The 24,501-nt window shown below is 40.4% G+C and overlaps 1 protein-coding gene across 1 annotated transcript; it reads right to left on the bottom strand.

Annotated features, from left to right (window-relative positions):
* Positions 1–1,762: 1,762 nt before the first annotated feature.
* On the bottom strand, positions 1,763–11,506 carry GPX6 (glutathione peroxidase 6). Its single transcript, XM_003801851.1, has 5 exons — positions 11,420–11,506; positions 8,502–8,652; positions 3,936–4,056; positions 3,373–3,472; positions 1,763–1,963 (listed from the first exon to the last, which is right to left on the bottom strand). The coding sequence occupies exons 1-5, from the start codon at positions 11,504–11,506 to the stop codon at positions 1,763–1,765; spliced, it is 660 nt and encodes a 219-aa protein (XP_003801899.2).
* Positions 11,507–24,501: the final 12,995 nt, after the last annotated feature.

The raw sequence follows: 24,501 nt of genomic DNA, 5'->3' as shown, positions 1-24,501 counted from the left end.
ACAGCTTGAGGCTCTGTCTCAAAAAAAAAAAAAAAAAAAAAAAGGAATGTCACTCCTCTGGATCCTTCACTTCTATGTGGCAACTACAGATCCCTTGGTTAGGCTAAACTAGTACCTGGAGAGAATTTTATACATTGTTTCATCTCATCTTTCTCCACCCGTTTCTTGGTCCTTGGCTATCCTGACCTGCATTTTTTAAGTGCAAAAATATTTGTATGTGTGTAAATACTTATGTTCTACATAATTTATGAAATGAAGAGAAAAACAGCTATTTTATTTTACTCCCTCATATAAACTTCTCTTTCCTTAATATCTAATTTTTTGTATCTGTTATAAAAGACTAAATTGTAATTATAAAACAGCATGGGCCAGAGAGGACTTTCCACCAGGTCCTTTGCACCTCTAAGTAGGAATGTTTTTTGTTACACCTTTTTTGTTTTGTTATGTTTTTTTCCTTTTATATATTTTCAGGTCCTCCCCACTTTCTCCCAGACAAGGCCTTGCCCTATAGCCCAGGCTGGAGGGCAGTGGCATCATCATAGCTAAGTTCAACCTTAAACTCCTGGACTCAAGTGATCTTCCCACTATGGCTTTTCAAAATGCTGGGATTACAGGTGTGAGCTACCACACCCAGCCTGTTTTCAGATTTTAACACTGAGGATGAATTAATTTTATACACAGAAATGTATGCCTATTTGTTGTAGAGAGCAGAAGATAAGTAAAGATTCCTCTCATGTAGAGACCTGAAGGGAAGGGTGCAGAGGGACCTAATACCAGAGAACACACAGTCACGGCAATTCTGAGCAGACTGTCTCACCAAGTGCTTTGGATGTACCAAGGAAAGGTCTAGAGTGTTTTTGAGAAAAACAAAATATTAGGAGCCAAGGGAACAGGGACAAAGTGAGAGAAGAGTTATGGCTCTAGATATAATACAGGACTGAGGAAGTACCACACAAAGCCAGGTTGCTGCACAGGTTTTTAATTTGAGAGTGATAAGAATGACTTTAACATTGAGGAGACTCAGAGTCAGAAGAAAACCTATCATTCAGAATAAAGGGACATCTCTGCCCGGGTGCCATGACCTGAATGCACTAAGGGACAGGCACCAAGGAAGGCTCTGGTAGGGTCTGACCCAGAGAGGTTTTGAGACCCACCATCATAAAGATGCCCCTCCCTTCTGTGAATGAGGTCTCTGCTCTCACTCTGTCTTCAGAGGTTCTGCAAGAAAACTTCTGGGTGGCAGAAAAATAGAGAACTAATTAGGGAAAGGAACAGTTTAACAAAACATGCCTAGCTTAAAGGAGAAAGGAGGCTATCAAGGGGACCTAGAGTGTCTTGCTGTCAGTTCCTGCTTTTCTTAGACCTTCAGGACGGGGGAAGATAGACGTCAAAGCTTCTGGGGATTACTTTCTTAAGGGCATGGGCAATCTGAACTATCTACCTTAAAATATAATTTTCCTCTGGAATAGATTAGAAAAAAAATTTGTATTTCAGGATCAGAGTTGGAAAGTTAAGTTTTCTCTCCCTTAATCTTCAAACACACTCACACATGCATATACACACAAATGCACTCCCATGTATCATTCACACACACATTTGTGCATAGCTACCCACACGTATAAGCAGCTGCTTGGATAGTACTGGATGGTTTGGTCACATGGAAGCTGGGTAGGAAGGGGTGTGGAGCAAAGATGAATCCTTTGTTAGATAGTCCTTCAGGTGATAAGCAAGTAGGAACTTCTGCCAGCACTAGCCCTTCCTACTAAGTATCCTGCTTTAGGTACTCTTGGATGTCTGACTTGACCTTGCTGACTGGAGCCCGGTGGTACCAGCGCATGACAGGAACTCCATTAGGTCCCACCAGGAACTTCTCAAAGTTCCAGCGGATGTCATGGACCTTCATGGGCTCCCAGAAGAGATGCTTTGATGAGCCCAAAACATCAGAGGTCGGAGGGCAGGAGTTCTGGAGCACAGATACAAAAAAATAGAAAAATAAATTTATTTTTACTTTTTTGTGGTCCAGTGTTATCCCTAGTCCTAGAGAATCTACTCACCAATTATATGTGTATCTTAATATATTAACCTTAACATGCTTCTAATTAACCACAGACATTGTAATGTATCATCACCAATACACTAACTACCAAACAATCAAAAGTTACAGAGTACGATAGTGAACAGAGAGAATCCCTTCTTTCCTGTCTCGCCTCCATTCTCTGGATTTTTATCATGGTACTTCAATAAAAGAATATCCTCCATTTCCTTGGGCAAGTCATATCATTTTTACAGTTTCAGTTTCCTTAGCTGAAAAATAATGGGTTGGTTTAGAATAGTGGTTCTCAGAGTTTGGGGCTTTACAGGCCAGTAAAAGTTCAATAACTATTTTTTGGAAATTAATATAGAATAACTAGCATTCATTTTGAGCAATAGGAATAATTAAAAGTTTACTATTCCATTCTGAGCAAGAGTGAGACTGTCTCTACCAAAAATAGAAAAACTAGCTGGGCATTATGGCAGGTGCCAGTAATCCCAGCTACTTGAGGATTTCTTGAGTTCAGGAGTTTGAGGTTGCCCTGAGCTATGACGGTACTCAACTCAGGGCAATAGAGTGAGATTTTATCTCAAAAAAAAAAAAAAAAAAGTTTACTATAACCATGTAACCATATTCAAAAATTAAAATATTTTTAAATATTAGGTTGGACCACATAAGATTGATGATAGCATCATTTTTGAGCAAGAGAAAAGCCAATATGTATGGTTAAACCTATATAATTAAGTAATTTAGTATCGGAATAAATGTTGGTCTTATATTTAATGAGTTGAGCTTTATGAAAACGCCTCACATTGTCTTTTTGTTTTTAAAGTTTGCTGTGGAAGTGTGACAATTTGAACAAAAGCCAGCCTTATTCTGAAGACCAGGTTTTGGGGGTGGGAAAGCTAAGAAATCCCTAAGGTTCCTTCTATCCTGGTATTTTGTGGTTCTAACACTGTGACTCCAGACACTTACCACATAGTACTATTACTCAAATCTGTATGTGTCTCCTGAGTAGGTATGAGTTCCTTCAGAGATTAGCCTATGCCGTATTAGCTCTTTGTACAGCACAGTTCTTTGCATATACCAGGGATTTGAAAAACATCAAATAAATGAATAATTACTATTCATTAGGGGAAGTTAGTCTGTGTCAGAGCTAGCATTCATTATATGTTTCCTCTACTTAAGGTTGACGGCCCATAATAGATATTGCCATGATCCTTGAATTTATCTGAGTATCTCTTTTTAAGGAGTCCGACTCCAAACCTAGACATGAGCCCCACTGCTTTTAGGACATCAGGTAGATATGACCAGTCCGTACCAGGTTTATGTTCACTCACCTTCAGGAAAGTAAAGACTTTCTGTTCATTTTCTCCATTCACATCCCCTTTTTCAAAAAGCTGGAAATTGGGGACAAAGCCTCCACCTGGACGCACATACCTACAATGAATCAGAGTATTCCCAAAAGGATCCAAATTAAGACAGAGATGGAAAGTAATGGCTACTACTAATGCACCACAACAAGTAATCAGAGACAAAGAGAGAGAGTGTAGACAGGGAAGGTAAGAAAATCAGGACTTCATGCTATAGACTTTATGAAGCCATACAACATTCAATACAAATGGAAGGCAATATTTTGAACTTGGGCTTCCTGGTTCATTTCCATTTTCTTTATTCCCTTCTTTCTCTTGTGTTTCTTTTCCATTAGATCTTCCCTTAGTCTCACCATTAAGAATCCAAATGTAAAGAGAATATTTGAGGACTGTCAACATGGCTAGATTGAATTCAAAACACCATGGTCATACTCTTCAATCCATTGATTTACAACTACCACCCCCGGAAATTGCCAGAATGCAAAGGCTGCTCAGCAGAATGAGGAATGGAAACCCTGACAGGCACTCACTTGAGCCCAGAAAGGATCTCTTCTGGGCTCTTTCCTGGTTCTTCTTTTCCAAACTGATTGCAGGGAAAGCCCAAAATAATGACACCAAAATCCCTCAGGTCCTCCTGTAGTGCATTCAATTCTGTAAGTAGAGAATGAATAGCATGGGTGGCCTGGTCAGAAGCCCCACTTCCAGCAGCGAAAGACCACTAGGTTTGTCCATTCATCACATATATAAACCACGGACTAAGAAGGGAAAGATTCACGATTACAGAGATCAAGAAGGTAAAGCAAAACCCAGGTAACAGGTTTCCAGAAACTCATCCAAGTGGCACTGTTGCTTTTCTTGGGCAATAGTTCCCATAACTAGCTGAACTTTACCACCCGATAAGAATTCTTATTTAAAACACACACATGCACATGCACATGCACACACAACTGGTTAGTCTTGAGTGGGAGTCTTGCTTGTTTCTGAGAAATCCTTCCTTAGTTGGTGGACTGACTGACCAAATGTACTATTCAGAAAAAGGCAAACAAAATGGACCCCCCATCCCTTCTTCCCCTTAATGTCTCAGGATAACACAATATGACACTCTGGTCACATTCTCAGGAGCACTCTTTTTTGCTCCCCCCTGAGAGTAGTGGAGGGAATCAAAGGAGTTCTGGCCTAGCTCCAGAACATTCTGTATACTCTCATCAATTCCAGTGACCTAACTGATGCCATTTCTCTGCTACACTACCTGGAACCTCAGGCTACAAGCTCCAAACTACTCTTTACCATTGCCAAGAAGCTGTCTAGACTTGTATCATTATTTTCATCTTCAACTGTTTTCAGTTCAGATTTATTCAGCCCCAGAAGCAGCATCAGCCAGCCTCAGTGAGACTCAACTCTACCTGCTAGCATCTCCTCAGAACCTCTTCTTAAATGGAGATTGCTTCCTGTTTTCAGATAGTTCTTCAGTTACTATCCATACTCAACTCCTTCTTATTTTTGGCCATGAAGAGTATTTCCTTCTTACAACAGAAAAACTTAGCAAATCTTGAGTCTGGTCCTTTGGCAAGTTTCTTTAACACTAAATTTCCTAATTAGGAATAAAATTTGAATGAGATGTTCTTTAAAATTCTCATAACCTAGTTTAATAAATCATATTGCAGCAACATAATGGAAAACTATGCCTTAGAAATGAATGAGGAAGCTCATCATGTGCTTTTATAGATTAACATCCAAGATATTTTATTATGTAAAAAAGCAAGATGCAGAATCATTTGTGTGTGTGTATTTGTGTATATGCTTAAGACAGAGAAAGAGAAATATTTGATTATATAAGCATAAAAGATTTCTGAGCTGGGTGTGGTGGCTCACACCTGTTATCCTAGCACTTTGGGAGGCTGAGGTAGGTGGATTTCTTAAGCTCAGGACTTCAAGACCAGCCTGAACAAGAGACCCTACCTTTAGTAAAAATAGGCAAGAAAAAATAATCCCCCAAATTAGCCAGCCACTAGCATTGTGGCAGACACCAGTAGTCCCAACAACTTGGGAGGGAAAGGCAGGAGGATCACTTGCACCCAGGAGTTTGAGATTCCTATGAACTATGCTGCCATGGCACTCTCCCTAGGGTGACAGAGTTAAGACTCTGTCAAAAAAAAAAAATTCTGGAATTTTATTATTAACTAATAAAATTGGTCACCTAAAGGGAAGGGTACATGGAAGGTGCCTCTGTTAAATCCTTTTGTATGTTGTGAATTCTGAATATTGTAAATGTATTAACTATTCAACACATAACATATTTAACTTAAAACTAAATAAAATTAAAAGAAATTTTAAAGCATATTCACATCCCATGCAACTATTGTTTACACTTTTAAAATTTACTATATTTTTCAAATTTAAATTTCTGAAGGGAGGAAAATCCCCACTTACTAAATGATAAAAACCATTGCTTGGGCTCTTACAATTAGGTCCTGAGATTTTTATAAAAAATTCAGGTTTTCCCTAGAGTTGATTATACATAAAAATAAAAAAATATAAAGTGATCCCAATATTCTTTTAAATGTGTGGCTGTTACCCAATCTGTATTTTTAAGAATACCTTTTTATATTTAAGTTCACCATTACATTGAAAAAATCTTTAGCTTCTCTTAGTATGTGAACAATTTCTCTTTTGTTGTGTTTTGGAGGAATCAATCAAACGCAGTAGTGAGAAGGGGGCAAAGAGTCGAACAAGGGGTCAATCTGTAACTGTGAACAATCAAATGAGATAATTCACTACCTTTGGAGTAGTCAAGAAGAATTTTAAAATATAATTTTGCCTAAATCAAGCAGCACCTTCTGAATGGTAATTTCAAAATGTCAAGATGAATTCAGCCATTAAAAAAAAATGGAGACTTTGGGAAGGTGCCTGTGGCTCAGTGGGTAGGGTGCCAGGCCCTATATACTGAGGGTGGCGGGTTCAAACCTGGCCCCAGCCAAACTGCAACAGAAAAATAGCTGGGCCTTGTTGCGGGTGTCTGTAGTCCCAGAAACTCCAGAGGCTGAGGCAAGAGAATCCTGTACTAAGGGCCAGGAGTTGGAGGTTGCTGTTAACTATGATGTCACAGCACTCTACTGAGGACCATAAAGTGAGACTCTGTCTCTAAAAAAAGAAAAAAAAAATGGAGACTTTACATCTTTTGTATTAACCTGGATGGGAGTGGAACACATTATTCTTAGTAAAGAATCACAAGAATGGAGAAGCAAGAATCCTACGTACTTAATTTTGATATGAGGATCATTAATGATCTAGTATGCAGTGGGGGGAAGGGGAAAGCAGAGAGAGGGAAGAAGGGAGAGGGGTGAGGAGTCACAGTGTGCGATACACCTTTTGGGGGCGGAACACAATTATAAGAGGGACTTTACCTAACAAATGGAATCAATGTAACCTGGTTCTTTCTACCCTCAAAGAATCCCCAATAATTTAAAAAAAAAAAGTCTAAAATCTCAAAATGAAGTGAACCATATAGCTTAGATGCATGATTGCAATATGCTTAAATTTAAGCAGTATTTTAAAAGGAGAAAATTCTGAGATTTGTTATTATTGAAGCTCCAATAAGATAAATGATAGGAGTTTATATTTTTGATCAGTTGAATAGGTAGCATTGTCAGTGTGTAGAAACTTTTTCTTAAAGCTTATTCATACATTACTTTGATCTATTTCTCTGTGGAATTCAGTGCAATTAACCTTTTGAATTTTTCTAGAACTTTTCTTAAAAGCATAAAATAAATTCTTGGCCTGTCAAAAACTGCATGTACCTCTGGTATAATTGATCTAGAGCTTTAAGCCTTTCTTGATCAATAGGAATACCAAAGTCTCGCTCAATATGTACACACAAAAAATCAAAAACACACCTTACCCACCACAGAAGGTTAGGCCATGTTTGGAGAGATGGGACATTCTCCCATACTACCAGTCATGCTAAAGAGCCCTCACCAACCAAAGGCGACCCAATTAGAAAACTTCATTTTTCCTCCTCTGTCATTTGGAGGTGCCTAATGACACCCAAGAGCACTTTGCCAAAGATCAAAGATCAATCCTTTCTCCTGTTGGTATCAGAAGTCACCAAGGAGAAACATAGAATCAGGTTCTAAAGCTAGGTTCTGGCCTGGGAGTCACAACTAGGCTTTGGCATTCTCCTAGAAACAAATAATTTCATAGAATGTTAATATTATGCAACTGTGACTGTGAATCAAAACAAAAACAAGACCATTCCATAATTATAGCTGAACACAGTCAAAACATAAACATTGCTCAAATCACTGAAATGACCAAGCACCACCCTATTCTTAACAATATGAGTGACTTCTGCTTCTTCACCAGCTACGACTTTAGCCTTAATTTCTCCCACCATGCAGATATAATTAACATACCCAATCACATAATTTTCTTCATTTCCTGATGGTATCCAGTTGACAACAAAGCTTCAACTTCTTAAACCCTTTCCCAAATCACCTAATACAGGCTCAGATTCTATAATAAGTCCTTTCTGACACTCTTCTATTCAGAAGCCCTGAGCAACAATTCAGCTTGTTTATGATGGGTGTGTTCCTGGTAGCCTTTGTGACTAAATCTCTGGGAAAGTTTTAGTTCTCAAATCTAGAGATAATCCTCCTGGTATTCTAAGAAGCAAGAAAGAGCGAGATGTAGGGGAGTAAAGTTATCAATCCCTTCTTGTCCCTCCCCACCCCCCAATAACACATTAGCAAACCTTCTGGAATTAAAATGTGGCTACCTGGGCTTGGTGCCTGTAGCTCAGGGCTAGAGCACCAGCCACATACATAGGTGCTGGCGGGTTCCAATCCAGCCCGGGCCTGCCAAACAACAATGACAACTACAACCAAAAAATAGCTGGGTATTGTGGCGGGTGCTTGTAGTTCCAGCTACTTGGAAGGCTAAGGCAAGGGAATCGCTTAAACCCAAGACTTTGAGGTTGTTGCGAGCTGTGACACCATGGCACTCTACCCAGGGTGACAGCTTGAGACTCTGTCTAAAAAAATATATATATGGCTATCTGGTAAAGCTAGTTCCATATGAGTTGAAACATGAGTTCTTACCAGGGTACTGAACTGCCAAGCCTCAGTAGGTGGCCACGTTGACAAAGAGGACATGCTTGCCTGCGTACTGCTTGAACTGGATGTATTCGCCATCCAGGGTGAGTGCTCCATACTCATAGATGGTGCCTGCCACATCCTTGTTGCAATCCACCTGGAATGTATCAAAAATAACTAAAATGATATAAGTAAAGAACAATTCCCAATATCTGTGGACTTTTTTAAAGCACCCAAAGACCTTTCATGTAATATTTTACAGATCTAAGAACTTAGGAGATCTCTTCAAGTAAAATCTTTAGTTAGAGCTGAAATCACAATGAGCACTTATATCTTCTATCCATTTTGTGTGTGTGATAGGGCAAGCGTGCATTTTATAATATTCTTTCCTTTCCTAGGAGATTAATACAATTTACCTCCATTCTCTGACGCTGCATACTCCCCGAATCATAATAATCCATTCTAGTCATCCCATCCTTCTCAGATATTACTATTAGAGTTTTGCAAGGTTTTTCATAACATAAATCAGTTTTAAATAAATTCTTTATCTGTATGTTCTGATATTGTAATTCTTCCACACAGGCCCCGGCCCATAACTTGCTCCTCCTCTGGATCCCACTGAAGGGCCTTTCCTGGCTTGCCAATGAGATACTCACTGGTACCTACAAGACTCATCCTTGATGTATGTTTCTTCTCATGTCTTTATTGTGCAGAAATAGTCTAGAGGAAAAACTTTCTATCCACAAATATGCTAATAAAAAAAAGGAGACAGAACCTGAAATTGAAGGCTAAGATGTTATGTGGTGAGAGAGGTCAGATTCCTAGCCAAATGGAGAAAAGAGTAAATTTGGCTTCAGAGAATCTCAGTCTATTACAGCCTGCCCCATGCAGTGAAGATATTGCCTATGGGTGAACTTCCGTGGGGAATGTGGAGCAAGAGGCTCTTTATCATCTGATAAGTCTGTCAGTTTTGTCGCCAGGACTGGTGGCACTATCTTCTTCACTACCCTTGCAGGAAAGGAGGCTTGCCTGGGGCAGGCCTTTCCCTTATGTGTCCATACATGTATACACATCTGTGCATACGTATTGTCCAAATATGGGGGAATATGAGTCTGAGAAATCAACTATGATGAGCTGTCATCTATGGGCCTGCCTTCTCTTTGCTTTCATGCCACCTTACCTCTGTGCTAAATAATTTCTAGCATTTGCCTTTCTTGCTACTGTAATAAAAAGTCACATGAAAATCATCCTGTGGAATATCACTTGTGTGCTTTCATTTTCCTCACTGAGCTCTGGGCTCAGCAACAACCACGTTAGCTTATCATATGGAAATCACCCTACAATCTGGAATATAGATTCATTCTTAAGAAAATTGCAGACTTGAAGAACTCAGTTCTCCTCATCCAGTTTTTATTTCTGTTCCCATTTGCTTAGGTTTGTTTGAAGAGGTTGGGATACCAAGGAACATAGCTTTTAATTTGCAAGATGATTTTCTACATTGGGAATTCCATACCCAACCAGCCAGCAGTGGCCAACATAGACCTGGATGTCCCTTAGAGGTTGTCCTTTCACGTAAGCTATGATCTTAATGCAGCTACCAATCTTTGAACATTTTATATGCATCGTCTTATACTTCACATGCAGCCAATAACAGAGGTTAAGGCATAAAGCCCAGGTTTGAGGACCTGCATCAGTATGTACTGGGAGCATTTTGGAAATATAAATTCCTGAGCTCTCTCTAAGACCTACTGAATCAGAAACTCTAGGGATGGGGCCCAGCAATCTGCTCTTGACAAGCTCTCCAGATGATTCTTACACAAGTCAAGTCCTGGAATCACTGTATTATCTGATGGGCATTGTATATATATAGTGCCACCACTGAGGCCAAGTTCTTGAATGAGTTCGTTTGATTTTAAAGTTAAAATCTGTTGGTGCCTCAGGTGGTCTACTCAGTCCCAACCCTGCATGCTCAGCCATATCATTTTTAGGGGTGGCTAATGACACCCACTATGGGAACTTTTCTGAATGGTATCAGGTGATTTGGAGCAGCACCAAGATCTGAGAACATATCCTGTGACCTGAGCTTTGTCTTTACCTGACTGTATCACCATCCCTAAAATTGATCTTGGAGGACAACCAACCTGGTCTTGTGTGTTTTATTATTCCCTGAACAGAAGCTCCTCTTTCTTGGACATGAAAACTCCTACGGCACACTCCAGTACCAGTTTCTCTTTTTTTTGTAGAGACAGAGTCTCACTTTATTGCCCTCAGTAGAGTGCCGTGGCATCACACAGCTCACAGCAACTTCCAACTCCTGGGCTTAGGTGATTCTCTTGCCTCAGCTTCCCATGTAGCTGAGACTACAGGCACCCGCCACAATGCCTGGCTATTTTTTTGTTGCAGTTTGGCCAGTGCCAGGTTTGAACCTGCCACCCTTGGTATATGGGTCCTGTGCCCTACCTACTGAGCCACAAGCACCACCCCAGTACCATTTTCTTTAACCTCTCCCTCTAGATTTCTGGCTGAGCAGCCTCTCCAAGGTCAATCAAGTCAGTCTTCCTCTCAATCCATTTGCCACAATTATGCCTCATTTCCAAGGATCCACAGTGCTTCCCATGTTACAGACCAGCATGGAGGGGGCAGGCTCTGGGTTATCAAGGGGCCACCATCTGGAAGTGGCAAAACAGAATACACCAAGGCCCTCGCCCCCAAACACACATTCAGTTCAAGAACCTCTAGGAGCAGAGAAGAAGATGGAAATTAGAGACAGTTGGTTTAAGGAGGGAGAGTCTCTGCTGCAAAGGCAAAGGACAACAGTGTCAGGATTTCCAAAGCAGGGCAGGATGGCAGATCTTGTCCTTCGAGAAGACGAAAGAGAAGAATTCCCCACATTTGACAGCCTGGATCCCCTGTTGGACACTCACCTTCATTTGTTCTGGCTTTAGAATCTGCTGAGTAAAGCCCACCAGGAACAGGGAGAATAAACAGGAGGCCCAGAACTGCCAAATCATGGCTCCTACTAGGAGGACTAGGTGAGTCTGAGGTCCCCAGGAGTCTTAGCCCCTTTTGAGTCCCTGGAAGGGGCTGGTTTGAAGATGTGCTCTCCAATCACAGAGCAGCATTCATGCATCCCACAGTCTTCCCACCCCCACCCCTGCATCTGAAATGTGAGACTGAAATGTTTTGGCAGGAAGGTGGAGGTTTTTGGAGCCTGAGGTACTCACCCTACCCTCTCTAAGTGATTGGCAGTTCCTAGGTGCATATCCAGGAAGGAAAGCCACAACTATAATCAGAAGTTGCTTTTTAAAAACAAAACTATCACATGATTTCCATGCAAACTAATATTTAAGAACCATTGCCCTAGATGACTATGTATCCTTTGTCCTGTCCCCTCACACTTTCATCACTCAGTTAAGAGAACATTGTCTAGTCAGCTGTGTAGGTCTGGGTGTCTCAGACCCTTTGCCTGGCATTCTGTTCCCTGGAGAAGGACTCCTTCAAGCAGGAGCAGCACAAATGAGGGATACACATTCCTAGTGGAAAGTAATCAGGGAGAAAATACTAAACTATGAGTCAGGAAACTACACCAGGCTTGAGTTTCATCCTCTGTAAATGTTAATCATCTCTGCCCTTGATTATTTTATAATCCCATTTCTTATGAGGCTGTAAGAAGATAAGGACCAGGAAGAGGTTGGCAAGTATTTGGATTGATGAAGAGGCACACAGATGTTTTCCCTGGCTACCAGCCCACCCATTCTGCTCCCACCCATCCGGCTTTTCTCTGTCAGCTTAGCTTTACTAAACTCCCTTGTTAATTGAAGTGAAAAATTCTTCCTCTTCATTTCTAAGCTCCCTCCACCTACCCTGCTTCTTCCAGGTTTATACAAAAGGCCTTCTCTGCCTCTTGGAACTGAAGTCTGGGTGGGGTTGAATTTGTGTATAATTGTGGGCTGATCACTGATACCTAGCCCCACCATACAGGTCCCCAAGGTGTTAGGGCAGCCGTGCAGAAAGCTTTCCTCCCATGGCATAGATCTACACACATCCCCAAGCTCATTTGCCTTCTCTTGTTCTCAGTTCACAAAATGGATGAATCTTTCACCATGAAGCTGTAGAGACTAATGAATTCAATGCCTGCTGGTGTCACTGACTAGCTCCTTGACTCTGAAAAAGTTAATGTTTCTCAGTTAATGTAACTCAATTTCTCAGTTAACTGTTTCCCAGTTTTCTCATCTGTGAAATCAGGTTATTATTATTATTTACCTTGTAGGGCTACTGTGAGAATTAAATGTAATACTAATTATAAACCATTTACCCCAGGGCCTGCTTTGGGTGAGCTACGAGAAGTGTATTCACCCAGCTTCACATGTGAGAAAACTGAAGCTCAGGGAAAGAGATAATACAGCAAAAGTCACAGGGTTAGTAATAGTGAAATGAAAATGAACTCCTGATTCCTACTCTAAGCCCTTGCTCTGGTTCTATATGGATCATAATTGTGGCCAAGTCTTTAGTGTCTGAGACAATTTACATTTAGTCACCCTTGAGAGGTGAGAAGATACTTTATTACCAACCTCAGCAGTAGGTCAAAGGGCCCAAAACACCAAATACCTAAGTTTCAGTGTTCCTGTATTCCTAATTAACTATTGAGCACCTCAGATCCAGCCCTCCAGCAATGAGAAATGAAAGTATAGGAGCACACACTCAGCCAGAGGAAACAAGGGACATCTGATGTCTATGGTCCACCTGAAGGTTTTACACAGCTACAATTCCCTTTTGCCCACCCTCCTTTAGAACCTTAATTCCTGTCTCCTTCCAGGAAGTTTGCTTCTGTCCCTTAGCTATCTCCTCACCCACCAGATCTCTCCAGTCCCTCCTTCCTCCACACTCTGCCTCTATGACTTTTCTAAAGGTCAATTTTGTTGATGCATTCATGTTAGAAATTCCTTGATTCCTCCAAAATTCTTCTTTAACTTTTTTTTAGAGAAGAAATCTCACTGTTGCCCCAGATAGGCTCAAGCAATCCTTCCACCTCCACTTCCCAAGTAGCTGGATCTACAGGTACATGTAGATGTATATGTACATCTACAGTGCCTAACTTTGATTCCACTGGAATTCTTACACTTTTAATTTGAAATTCTTCCTTGGAGCACTCAAGGTCTTTCATGATTTAACATCAGCCAAATTTTCAGATATAACCTTCTCTCCACAAATGTTCTGTTTCTGGCAGATAAAACTGTCTCCATCACCCACTGTCCACCTGTAATTCTTGATATTTTAGGTCAAATCTCGGCTAGTACTTTGGGATCATATATGAAAGATTTTTTTTTTCTTAATAGAGACAGGGTCTCATAATATTGCCCTGGCTAGTCTTAAACACCTGGGCTAAAGTAATCCTTCTGCCTCAGACTTCCAAAGTGCTGAGATTATAGGTGAAAGATGGTGCCCAGCCCTGAAAGATTTTTTGATACATTAAAATTGTATACTAATGGGGGGGGATCAGGAACAGTTTGTTTTCCCATATCTCTGACCCTTGGTTTATAACTGTCAGTTGCATATTTTCATTCAAAATAATGGATATAAATACATTTTATCAAACAGGACTTCAGAGAAAACTCTCTGAAGCCTGAGTCACAAATCAGGGTGTTGGGGCATTTGACTAGGTCTTAAATTTGACCTACTGTCATTGCTACATTTTACAAATAGCCAATTGGTTGGGACAGGAAAGGATCAGAAACATAGATTAGGCTGACATGTGGCTCATACCTGTAATCATAGCACTCTGGGAGGTGGAGGTGGGAGGATCACTTAGGACAGGAGTTTGAGACCAACCTAAGCAAGATCAAGACACCTCCCCTCTATACTAAAATTACATAGAAAAATTAGCTGGGCTTGGTGGCATATGCCTATAGTCCCAGCTACTCAGGAGGCTGAGGCAGGAGGATCACTTGAATCCAGGACTAGGAGGTTCCAGAGAGCTAAGATGATGCCAGTGCACTCTAGCCAAGATGATAGAGTAAGACTTTGTCTCATAAGAAAATAAAAGAAACACAGATCTGTCTCAGTCACTGCTTCTTTGATCTAATCAGGATGAAGCAGTGTAGAGAACATAGATAGGCAGAATTCCAAAGACAGAAATGATTTGCCAAAAATCACGAGGTATTATGGGTTATATTGTGTCCCCCCATGCAAAAAAAGGTACATTAAAATTCTAACCTTAGAATATGACCTTACTTGAAAATAGGGTCACTGCCAATGTACTTAGTTAAGATTAGGTTATACTGAAGTATGGTGGGCCCATAATCCAAAATGATTGGTGTAATTATAAAAAGGCAGTCCTATGAGGATGCAGAGACACTGGGAGAATGCCATATGAAGACAGAGATGAGAGTTATGCTGCCACAAGTCAAGAACTATCTGGGGCTACAAGAAGCTACAAGAGGAAAGAAAGGATACTTCCCTAGAGAGGACATATGGCCCTGCTGACACTCTACTTTTGGACTTCTGGCCTCCAGAACTGTAAACAATAAATTCATGTTTCTCTAAATCATTCTGTAGAACTTTGTTATGGCACTTCTAAGAAACCAATATTCATGGCAAGTGAATTTCAATTCAGAAAGGAACATTTCTCTTTGATTTCCTTTAAGGTTAAGGGGACCAGACGTCCCGATTAACAATTTGTCTCATGTCCAGCAGCATTTTTAAAAAGTCCTGATTTTTGGAAAGAATGCATGACAAGCTAGGGAACAGCAGGAGAATGGAAGGGAATATACAGTTTGGGGCTACTGAAACGGTTAATGTAACTCCATTTGGGAATGAAGAGGTTAAGGTAACTTCATTTGGAAATGAAAAGGCTAATGTAAACTCCCTACTCCCCTCCTGGGCAAGGTATCAGAAGGAGACTGGCTCCCTCCCTTGCTTCTAGGCAAGGACAATTAGCTCAGCAGGAGCCAAAATGTCTGGAACAAACAAGTAGCACTCCCTCCCCAGAGCAAGGTGACCAGAGGTCCACTTTTGGTGGGACAGTCCTGATTTTTAACAATTTGTCCTGTGTCCTGCAGCGTTTTAAAACCCCAATTTTTGGAAAGAATGCACAACAAGCTAGGGAACACGGAAGAACAGGAAGAGAATATACGGTTTTCGGTTGCCATGTGGCTATTTCGCCAGGATATGCATTTTATATTATTTTTGTTAATTTTATAATGTTAAACTTTAATAATAACAAATAATTGTTGAGAACTGATTATTGAGAACTGCTTATCAAAGTTTGCATTGTTGTCAGGCCCTGCCCCCCCTCAATGGTGTCCAGCTTTACCAATGTTAAAATCTGGTCACCTTATTTAAGGTTCTTCTGTTGCTTCATGTCAACTCCCACACTCAGCAAAAGGTTTCTTACCATCACCTTCTTTGATAAAAAAGAAAACAAAGGACTTTTCTTTCTTTCTTTCTTTCTTTCTTTCCTTTCTTTTTTCTTTTTTTTTTTTTTTTGAGACAGTCTTACTTTGTCACCCTTAGTAGAGTGCCATGGTATCATAGCTCAAACTCTTGGGCTCAAGCCATTCTCTTGCCTCAGCCTCCCAAGTAGTTGGGACTACAGGCACCCACTACAATGGCCAGCTATTTTCAGAGCCAGGATCATGTTCTTGCTCAAGCTGATCTGGAACCTATGACCTCAGGCAATCCACCAGTGTTGGCCTCCCAGAGTGCTACCAAGCCCAGACTCAATGGTCTTTGTTTGTTTGTTTGTTTAATCTCCTTCGACACCTTTGTATTAGGAATGTGTATATTCCTATACATATTAGGAATTTGAAGAGAGTTATGTTTTTGTTGTAGTTGCTACTGTTTCTGTTTATTTATTTATTTTATAAAATTTGAGACAGGGTCTCACTCTGTTGCCCAGGCTAGAGTGCAGTGGCATTATCATAGCTCACTGCAACTTCAAACTGCTAGGCTCAAGTGATCCTCCCACCTCAGCCTCCCAGGGTGCTAGGATTACAGGCATGAGCCACCATGCCCAGCCAGCTTCCTTTTTATTACATATATGTATTTGTACCTACTAGTTAGTGTCTTATCCTTGAAGACACCTCAGATCCAAGTTGGTCATGGCCCTTAAGCCTTCAGCAAGGAAACTGACCCTGACTCAAAGTCCTCCTCAATACTCTGCTACTACTGCCAAAATTTCTACCTTCATCTGCTTTAGAAAATAATTCTAGGCTCAAGTGGCTAAGGCGACAGCCACATACACCTAAGGTGGCGGGTTCGAATCCAGCCCAGGCCCACCAAACAACAATGATGGGTGCAACCAAAAAATAGCTGGGCATTGTGGCGGGTGCCTGTGGTCCCAGCTACTTGGAAGGCTAAGGCAGGAGACTCGCTTGAGCTCAGGAGTTAGAGGTTGCTGTGAGCTGTGATGCCAGGGCACTCTACCCAGGGGGACAGCTTGAGGCTCTGTCTCAAAAAAAAAAAAAAAAGAAAAGAATTCTAGGGTTTGGTGAGATAGAAGAGACAATGTGTAAAAAGAACATGTCCTTTTCTTTTTTTTTTTATTGAATGGTAACTATGTACATTAATGCACTTCTGGGGCACAGTGTGGGGTTTTTACACACAAACATGTCCTTTTCTAGGTAGTGCCGGTGTTCATTATTCCTACCTTATTGTAGCAGGCAGATGCCACCATGTCCATATGTAACCATGGAAATCTGATATGCTCACAGCACCTACAAGAGTTAACTAACTATTAACTTGGTCACAGAACCAGATGTCCCCCAACAAGTCATAGTCCCAAAGCCTCTATGACTTAGGCTTAGCTCCTCCCTAGGAAAGAAGGAGTACATCCGTCTCACCAACACTGCAGGCAAAAATTCAACTATCAACCTGGGGGTAAAGGTTTATAACTAGAAAAGTTACTGCATTTACTTTTTTAAAAATTTTATAGTCTTTTAACATTTCCTCATCTTTTGAAAAGTTCAGATCTCTTGGTGATCTCTTCTCACCATTTCTCACTTTGAAAATCTGAGAGTATTAACTACGAAAACTCTGGAATTTTAGTGCTGAAGTATTTGAGCTTCTTCAATTCATATATGGAAAGAAAGAGGCATAAAAAGTGGAGTAACTGACCATTCTGACCTTCCTTGTCTAGAAAAAAGACATAAAGATAAAGAATAAAGTATGAAGGAGAAAACAGGAAGGAGAGACAATATGTGTTAACTCCTTTCTTACTATGTGTCAGGCATATTTAAATATATTTCCTTATTGAATCACCACTAAAATAATCATAAGGCTAATATTTTCCTCATTTCATAAATAGTGATGTGAATACAGAGCAAGAAGAGATAATTTCCCCAAAGTTCAAGACCTAGTAATATATTAAGCTGGAATTCATGCTCAAGTGTATTCTCATCCAAAACCCAAATCTTGTTCTTTACAGTAGGCTAAATAATGGCCTCCAAAGATACTAAGTTTTAAACCCTGTAAGATAGGTGCCTATTTTACATGGCAAAGATTTTGCACATGTGGTTAAGATAGGAATACTTGAGATTGAGGAATTATGCTGGATTGTCTGGGTGGGCCCTAAGAGTAATCACATATACCCTTGTAAGACAAACGTAGGAGATTTTACCACAGGACACAGGATAGGTATGTGTCAACCTTTTAGAGGTTGAAGTGATGCTAGGAAGGGTTTATGAGCCTTTCCTTCCATTTTCCATAACGTGTTCCTCATTTCCTTCTGAGCTTTCACCAGAAGCATCTTTAACATCCACATTTCTACTAGCAGTCACTCCAAAGCATTCTAGGCTTTTTCTATCATGTACTCAAAATTCTTCCAGCCTTTATCTATTATCCAATTCTAAAGTTACTTTGACATTTTTCATATTTGTTATTGCAGCACTGCACTTCCAGGTGCCAAAATCTGTATCATGTTCTTGAAGCTGCCATAACAAGTTACCACAAATTTCGTGACTTAAGAACAAAAATTTCTTCTCTCATAATTTGAGAGGTCAGAAGTTCAAAATCACTTTCACTGTACTGAATCAAGGTTGAGACTCTAAGGGAGAAACATTTCTTCCCTTTTCCAGCTTCTGGTGTTGCTGGCTTTCCTTGGCTTGGGGCTGCATCACTCCAAACATTGCCTACACGGTTATATTGTCTTCTCTTCTGTCTGAAGTCTAGTTCTTAATTGCTTTAGGAAGATTAAAGTATCTTTTCAGGTAGAGTTTATTTGAAAGCCTTCTATCACTAAGGGGAAGTGTGATTCTCCAACTTGATTTCCAATAATTCAATTCAATTCTGACACCAGCTGCAAGAGTTAGCAATGACCCCACAGGGGTCAGATGTAAACTCTAGGGTCAATCAGTAAGAGCCTTTCCACCTTAAGTTGTGGTCTGAATATCTTCACCTTTAAGGTGTTGCAGCCCAACCAACTTCATTGCCTGCTGCTCCAGAGGAAGCCAGTACACTGAGATAGCAGGATTTGCAACAGAGAAAGTTTAATATTGTAGGTATGATGCAAGGAGATTGCAGGAAATTCTGAAATCTATCTTTCAAATATTTGGGAGAAAGGGTTTTTAAAGATAGTTTGGTAGGCAAAAAGCTAAGCAATTTGGGCTGTTAATTGGCTGGGTTCAGGGTGGAACCATAGGGCTGTAGAAATTTTCTTCTTTGCCTTGTCAGTTCTTGGGTAGGAATCACAATATCCATTGAATTAGTTCTTGGTATGGGGCACTGGTCTGTGTAGGTCCATCATTCCACCAGAATGCAAGGCCTAAAAAATATCTCAAAAACTAGCCTTAAGGTGATGTTATCTATGGGAGCAATGAAGAAGCTAAAAATCTTTACAACCATCATATGACTTCTGAGTAGTAAGCAATCACAAGAGGACCTCTGTAAGTTGATCACCCAAGGGACTATAACAAAATGGTTGGCACACGGAGGTGTTCAGTATAAAAACCTAGGCCTACTATATTGATATATACGTGTGGTGAATGTCTGGTCTATGAAAATTATGTCAACTGAAGGAGGTGATCAGTGTAGGGAGGTGGTCATCTATGGAGGTTCTAGTGTAGGGTAAAACAACCTAGGGAACCATGGCTGAATATGTATATATACAGAGGATCCCCCAAAATGTATGTGATTTTTAAGAAAGGAAAAAATTGTATTGAAATTGTAGCATTCAAGTCACATTTGACTTCTGCAATTACAAGGGATAGTAGATACAACAAGAAAGCAAACATTATCAGTATATATTGAGTGTACCACATTTCCCCTATAACACTTCCCACCTGTGGTTCTTTATTAGTTTTATATAGGGCAGTTTCAAGGGTAAAGACCAACTAGAAAAAGCAGTTCCCCCAATTGCAGGCATTTGCAGGGAATTAGTCAAGCTTCTCTAGAAAGACAGAACAAAGATGATATTTATCTGCTATGATTTGAATGTTTGCCTCCTCTGAAACTCATACTGAACCTTAATCCCCAATGTGGCAGTGTCCCGGGGTGGTGTATTTAAAAGGTGATTGGATCATGAGGGCTCTGTCCTAGTGTTAGGGCTCTGCCCTAACATTGATGTGTTAATGAATGAATAGGTTATCACAGGAGTGGAACTGATGCCTTTATAAGAAGACAGAAGATTTTCTAGGAAGACGGATTTGAGTTGACACACTCAGCCCCATTGCCATGCAATGCCCCAAACTATTGGCTCTGGTACTCTGCAGAAAGTCCCCACCAATAAGAAGTACCTCACCAGATATAGCCCTTCAACCTTGGACTTCCTAGCACCAAAACTGTAAGAAATAAATTTTGTTTCTTTATAAATTACCCAATTTCAGGCTGGCTTAGTGACCCACACTTTTGGGAGGCCAAGGGGGAAGGATTGCTTGAGGCCAGGAGTTTGAGATCATCCTGAAGGAGACCCTGTCTCTACAAAAAATAGAAAAATTAACTGGGCATGGTGACAGGCACCTGTAGTCCCAGTTATTCAGGAGGCTGAGGCAGGAGGAGGTCTTGAGCCCAGGAGTTTGAGGTTGCATTGAGCTATGATAATGCCACTGTTCTCTAGCTTCTGGCAACAGAGAGACCCCTTCCCAAGGGTCTTAAAAATAAATATATAAATAAATAAAGTCTTAAAAAATATAAATTACCCAATTTCAAGTACTCTGTTATCAGCAACAAAAATTATCTGTCTAGACAGTGAGCTCTAATATAAGGAATTGCTTCATGTGATTATAGAGACTGAGAAGTCCTAAGATCTGCAATCAGCAAGTTAGAAGCCTAGGAGCACCAATGGCATAGATAGTTCCAGTCCAATTCTGAAGGCCTCAGAATCAGGAAAGTTGTTGGTGATAAGCTCCATCAGTAAGAATTTGAGTCTAAAGGCAAGAGAAGACCCATGTTCAAGCTCAAAGACAAGCAAATTCTCCTTCGCTCAGCTGTTAGTGAGTTCAGGTCTCTTTGTTCAGGTCTCTAACAGATTGTGAGATTCTTCCACGTTGAGAAAGGCAATCTGCTTTTTTCAATTCAAATGATAATCTCATCCTGAAACACCCTCTCTTTCCACTATGTACAGGGAAAAAAAATAGATTTAGAATTTAAACAAATCTGGTTTGGAGTTCTTTCTAGAAACATAATTTTGGGAAAATTTAAAAATTTTTCTGGGTATCAACGTCCTTTTTGTAAAAGAGTATGGTAAAATGACTTTAGAAATAAAGATTAAGTAACGCCCTTTTTGTAAAAGAGTATGGTAAAATGACTTTCAAAATAAAGATTAAGTAACAATTTAAATCTGGAAATGTCTGCTACACAGTAAGAGCTTAATGAATACTTAAGTAAGTCCTCATTCTTTCTTTCATTTCCTTTTTTTTTTTCATTTCCCTTCTTGCTCCATTTGTATCTCTCTTATTTATCCTCTAATGTGCTCTATTGCTTTGGAATCTATCTGTGTTAAGAATCCCCCCTCCTCGAGTATCTGCAACTTGTTCCTTTCCTTGTGAAAAATTTCAAACATATGCAAAAAGTAGGCAAGCTCATACTCAGCCTCATATACCTGTTACTTCGACCATGGTCAATACAACTTATGGTCAATAATGACAAATTTCACTTTATCTACATCTGCAAAAGCACAGCCCCCGTACCTGCACATATACCCATACACACTAAATTGTTTTGAAGTAAATTCCAAACATTGTATCACTTCATCTGTAAATATTTCCTGCCCTTTCTGATCTTAGCCAGGAAGAAAGCAAACCCTGTACCTGAGATGGCCCTAAGATGTCTGCAGGGAATTTGTAGACTAAGACCTTGTGTTTTTCCACTGGCTTTGATTTCTTTTTCTTTTCTTTTCTTATTTTTTTGAGACAGAGTCTCACTTTGTAGAATGAGGTGCTGTCACAGCTCACAGCAACTTCAAACTCTTGGATTTAAGCTATTTCCTTGCCTCAGCCTCCCAAGTAGATGAGACTACAGGCACCCTCCACAACACCTAGCTGTTTTTTTGAGATAGGGTCTTGCTCTTGCTCAGGCTGGTCTTGAACCTGTGAGCTCAGGCAATCCACCAATCTCGGCCTCCCAAGTGGTGGGATTACAGGTATGAGCTACAGTGCCTGACCCTGGCTTTGATTTCTTTCATCAGTTGCCATAAGCTGAGGTGTTACAGAGTGGGAAAAAGAAGTCACATTTTCTCATCCTCCAATATATAGTTCTAGAACTGATTCTGACTGCAACACAAACAGATTGGAGCACAGCTGGGGATTTGTCCAGCCCAGGCATTGTGATTTAGATAAGGCAGTATCTCCACCTTATTGCACATCTATGTCTCATGTATATAGTTGTGGAAAGCAAGATATATAAGACGTACATGTGGCAGTGCCCATAGCTCAGTGGGTAGGGCATCGGCCACATGCACTGAAGCTGGTGGGTTCAAACCCAGTCTGGGCCAGCTAAAATCAACAATGACAACTGCAACCAAAAATTGGCTGGGTGTTGTGGCGGGAACCTGTAGTTCTAGCTATTTGGGAGGCTGAGGTAAGAGAATCACTTAAGCCCAAGAGTTTGAGGTTGCTATGAGCTGCGACGCCACAGCACTTTATCGAGGGTGACATAGTGAGACTCTGTCTCAAAAAAAAGGCATACATGTATTTGAGCTTAAAATTATTTCTTACTCTTATTTCCTAATGGTTTGTGGATAATAATACAGCAATTCCAAAGGTGATCAGAATCCCTCAGAAACTGAGAAAATAAACTATCAGCCTTAGAAAAGACTTTGATGGGGGGACCTCATCTCACCAATGGTACATTTCAAAACTATTAAGAAAAGAGTATAATTGTGATGGATGTGTTACTTGGTTCAATGTAAACATTTCACATTGTATATCAAAGCAGTACCCTAAACCCCATAAATACATCAATGTACAAAGTTATGATTTGATAAAAAATAATTATTAAAAAAAGAAAAGAAAATTGAACAGAGGCTCTAGAAAAAAAAAAGACAAGACTTTGATAATTTTCTGATCCAACTCCCTCTTTTTGTAAATGGGTAAATAAAGGAGTAGAATTTTCTCCATCTCTGCCATTTAACTGAGTTGTTGGTGATAGTTTGCATCGTATGCTGGTAATATAAAGCATACTTTTTTCCCTGGCAGAAGTAAAGGTCTGAGTCATAGACTGGAGAATTTCCAGGTGGGAAGGCATCTGGTTTTGAATAGTGTGGGTTATTCAATTCATATAGTTGGCACGAATACAATGCTTTCCCCTACACAACCTCCCCCAGCGTACTCAGGCAAGAGTAATAGACAAGAACACTGTCTAGGGTTGCACACATTATTCCTCTCACCACCTCCCCAACCCAATCTCCAAGAAGCAGAGTTCTCTTTTTTTTGAGACGGACTCTCAAGCTGTTGCCCTGGGTAAAGTGCTATGGCATCACAACTCACAGCAACCTCAAACTCTTGGGCTTAAGTGATTCTCTTACCCCAGCCTCCCAAATAGCTAGAACTACAGGTTCCTGCCACAATGCCCAGCCATTTTTTTGTTGCAGTTGCAAGTGATTCCCTTGCCTCAGCCTCCCAAGTAGCTGGGACTACAGGCACCGCCACAACACCCAGCTATTTTATGTTGTTGTAGTAGTTGTCATTGTTGTTTAACAGGCCCCGCCCGGGTTCGAACTCTTTAGCCCCAGGGTATGTGGCTGGTGCCTTAACCACTGAGCTATGGGCACCGAGCCAAGAAGCAGAATTCTTCCTGGAGCAGGTTGGTGGAGAAAAGTTTAGCATCAGTGATGGATCCTTCAGCAAGTCTGTGTGTCAGGGCCAGGTGTCTCAGTGAAGGCTCAGGTTTGGGGCTACTCCCTGGGACCAGAGGTAATTCCCAAACTTTATTATGTTTGGGGAAGGAGATTGGAAATTTAAGAACACAAGATGGTGAAAATCAAATGCAAAAAGTTAGTGACATCTCTAGAACTCTCTTATATTTTCAAACATATATTATGAGGAATAAGTGGAATTGAGCCTAGAGAGTAGAGAAAGATGTAGATTTGAAATAAAAACTCAAGTTTATGGTCTAGGTCTACACTATGATGAAAACTTTGGCCAAGTCACTTTCCATTTTTGAACTCAGTTTTCCCTTGTAAATTCAAGCTAATGATGCCTGGCCTACCTCTGTAACTGGCTGATTATGAAGACTATGAGGTCTGGCAATTAAGTTTGCAAACTCATCTTAGAAAAATTGTTACATACCTCATTGCTGAATATCACTTGATCACCTTTGCAGTACTCCCTGGGGAAGCTGTGCACCAAAGGGTACCTAGTCCACCCTTTAAATCAATTTTAGAAATCTTTTCCTGGAATGGCCATCAAAGCTGTTGTCACATTATCCTTGATGTCTTGAATATTATCAAAATGTCTTCCTTTCAATATTTCCTTTATCCTTGGGTAAAGAAAAAAGTCATTGGGGACCAGATCAGGTAAGTAAGGAGAGTGTTCCAATACAGTTATTTGTTTACTAGATGAAAACTCCCTCATAG

The sequence above is a fragment of the Otolemur garnettii genome, unplaced genomic scaffold, assembly GCF_000181295.1.
Source record: "Otolemur garnettii isolate 467f Iridium unplaced genomic scaffold, OtoGar3 scaffold00223, whole genome shotgun sequence".
In the NCBI taxonomy this organism is placed as follows: domain Eukaryota; kingdom Metazoa; phylum Chordata; class Mammalia; order Primates; family Galagidae; genus Otolemur; species Otolemur garnettii.
Note: the sequence above shows the minus strand (reverse complement) of the source record. Positions and strands in the feature narration are given on the sequence as shown.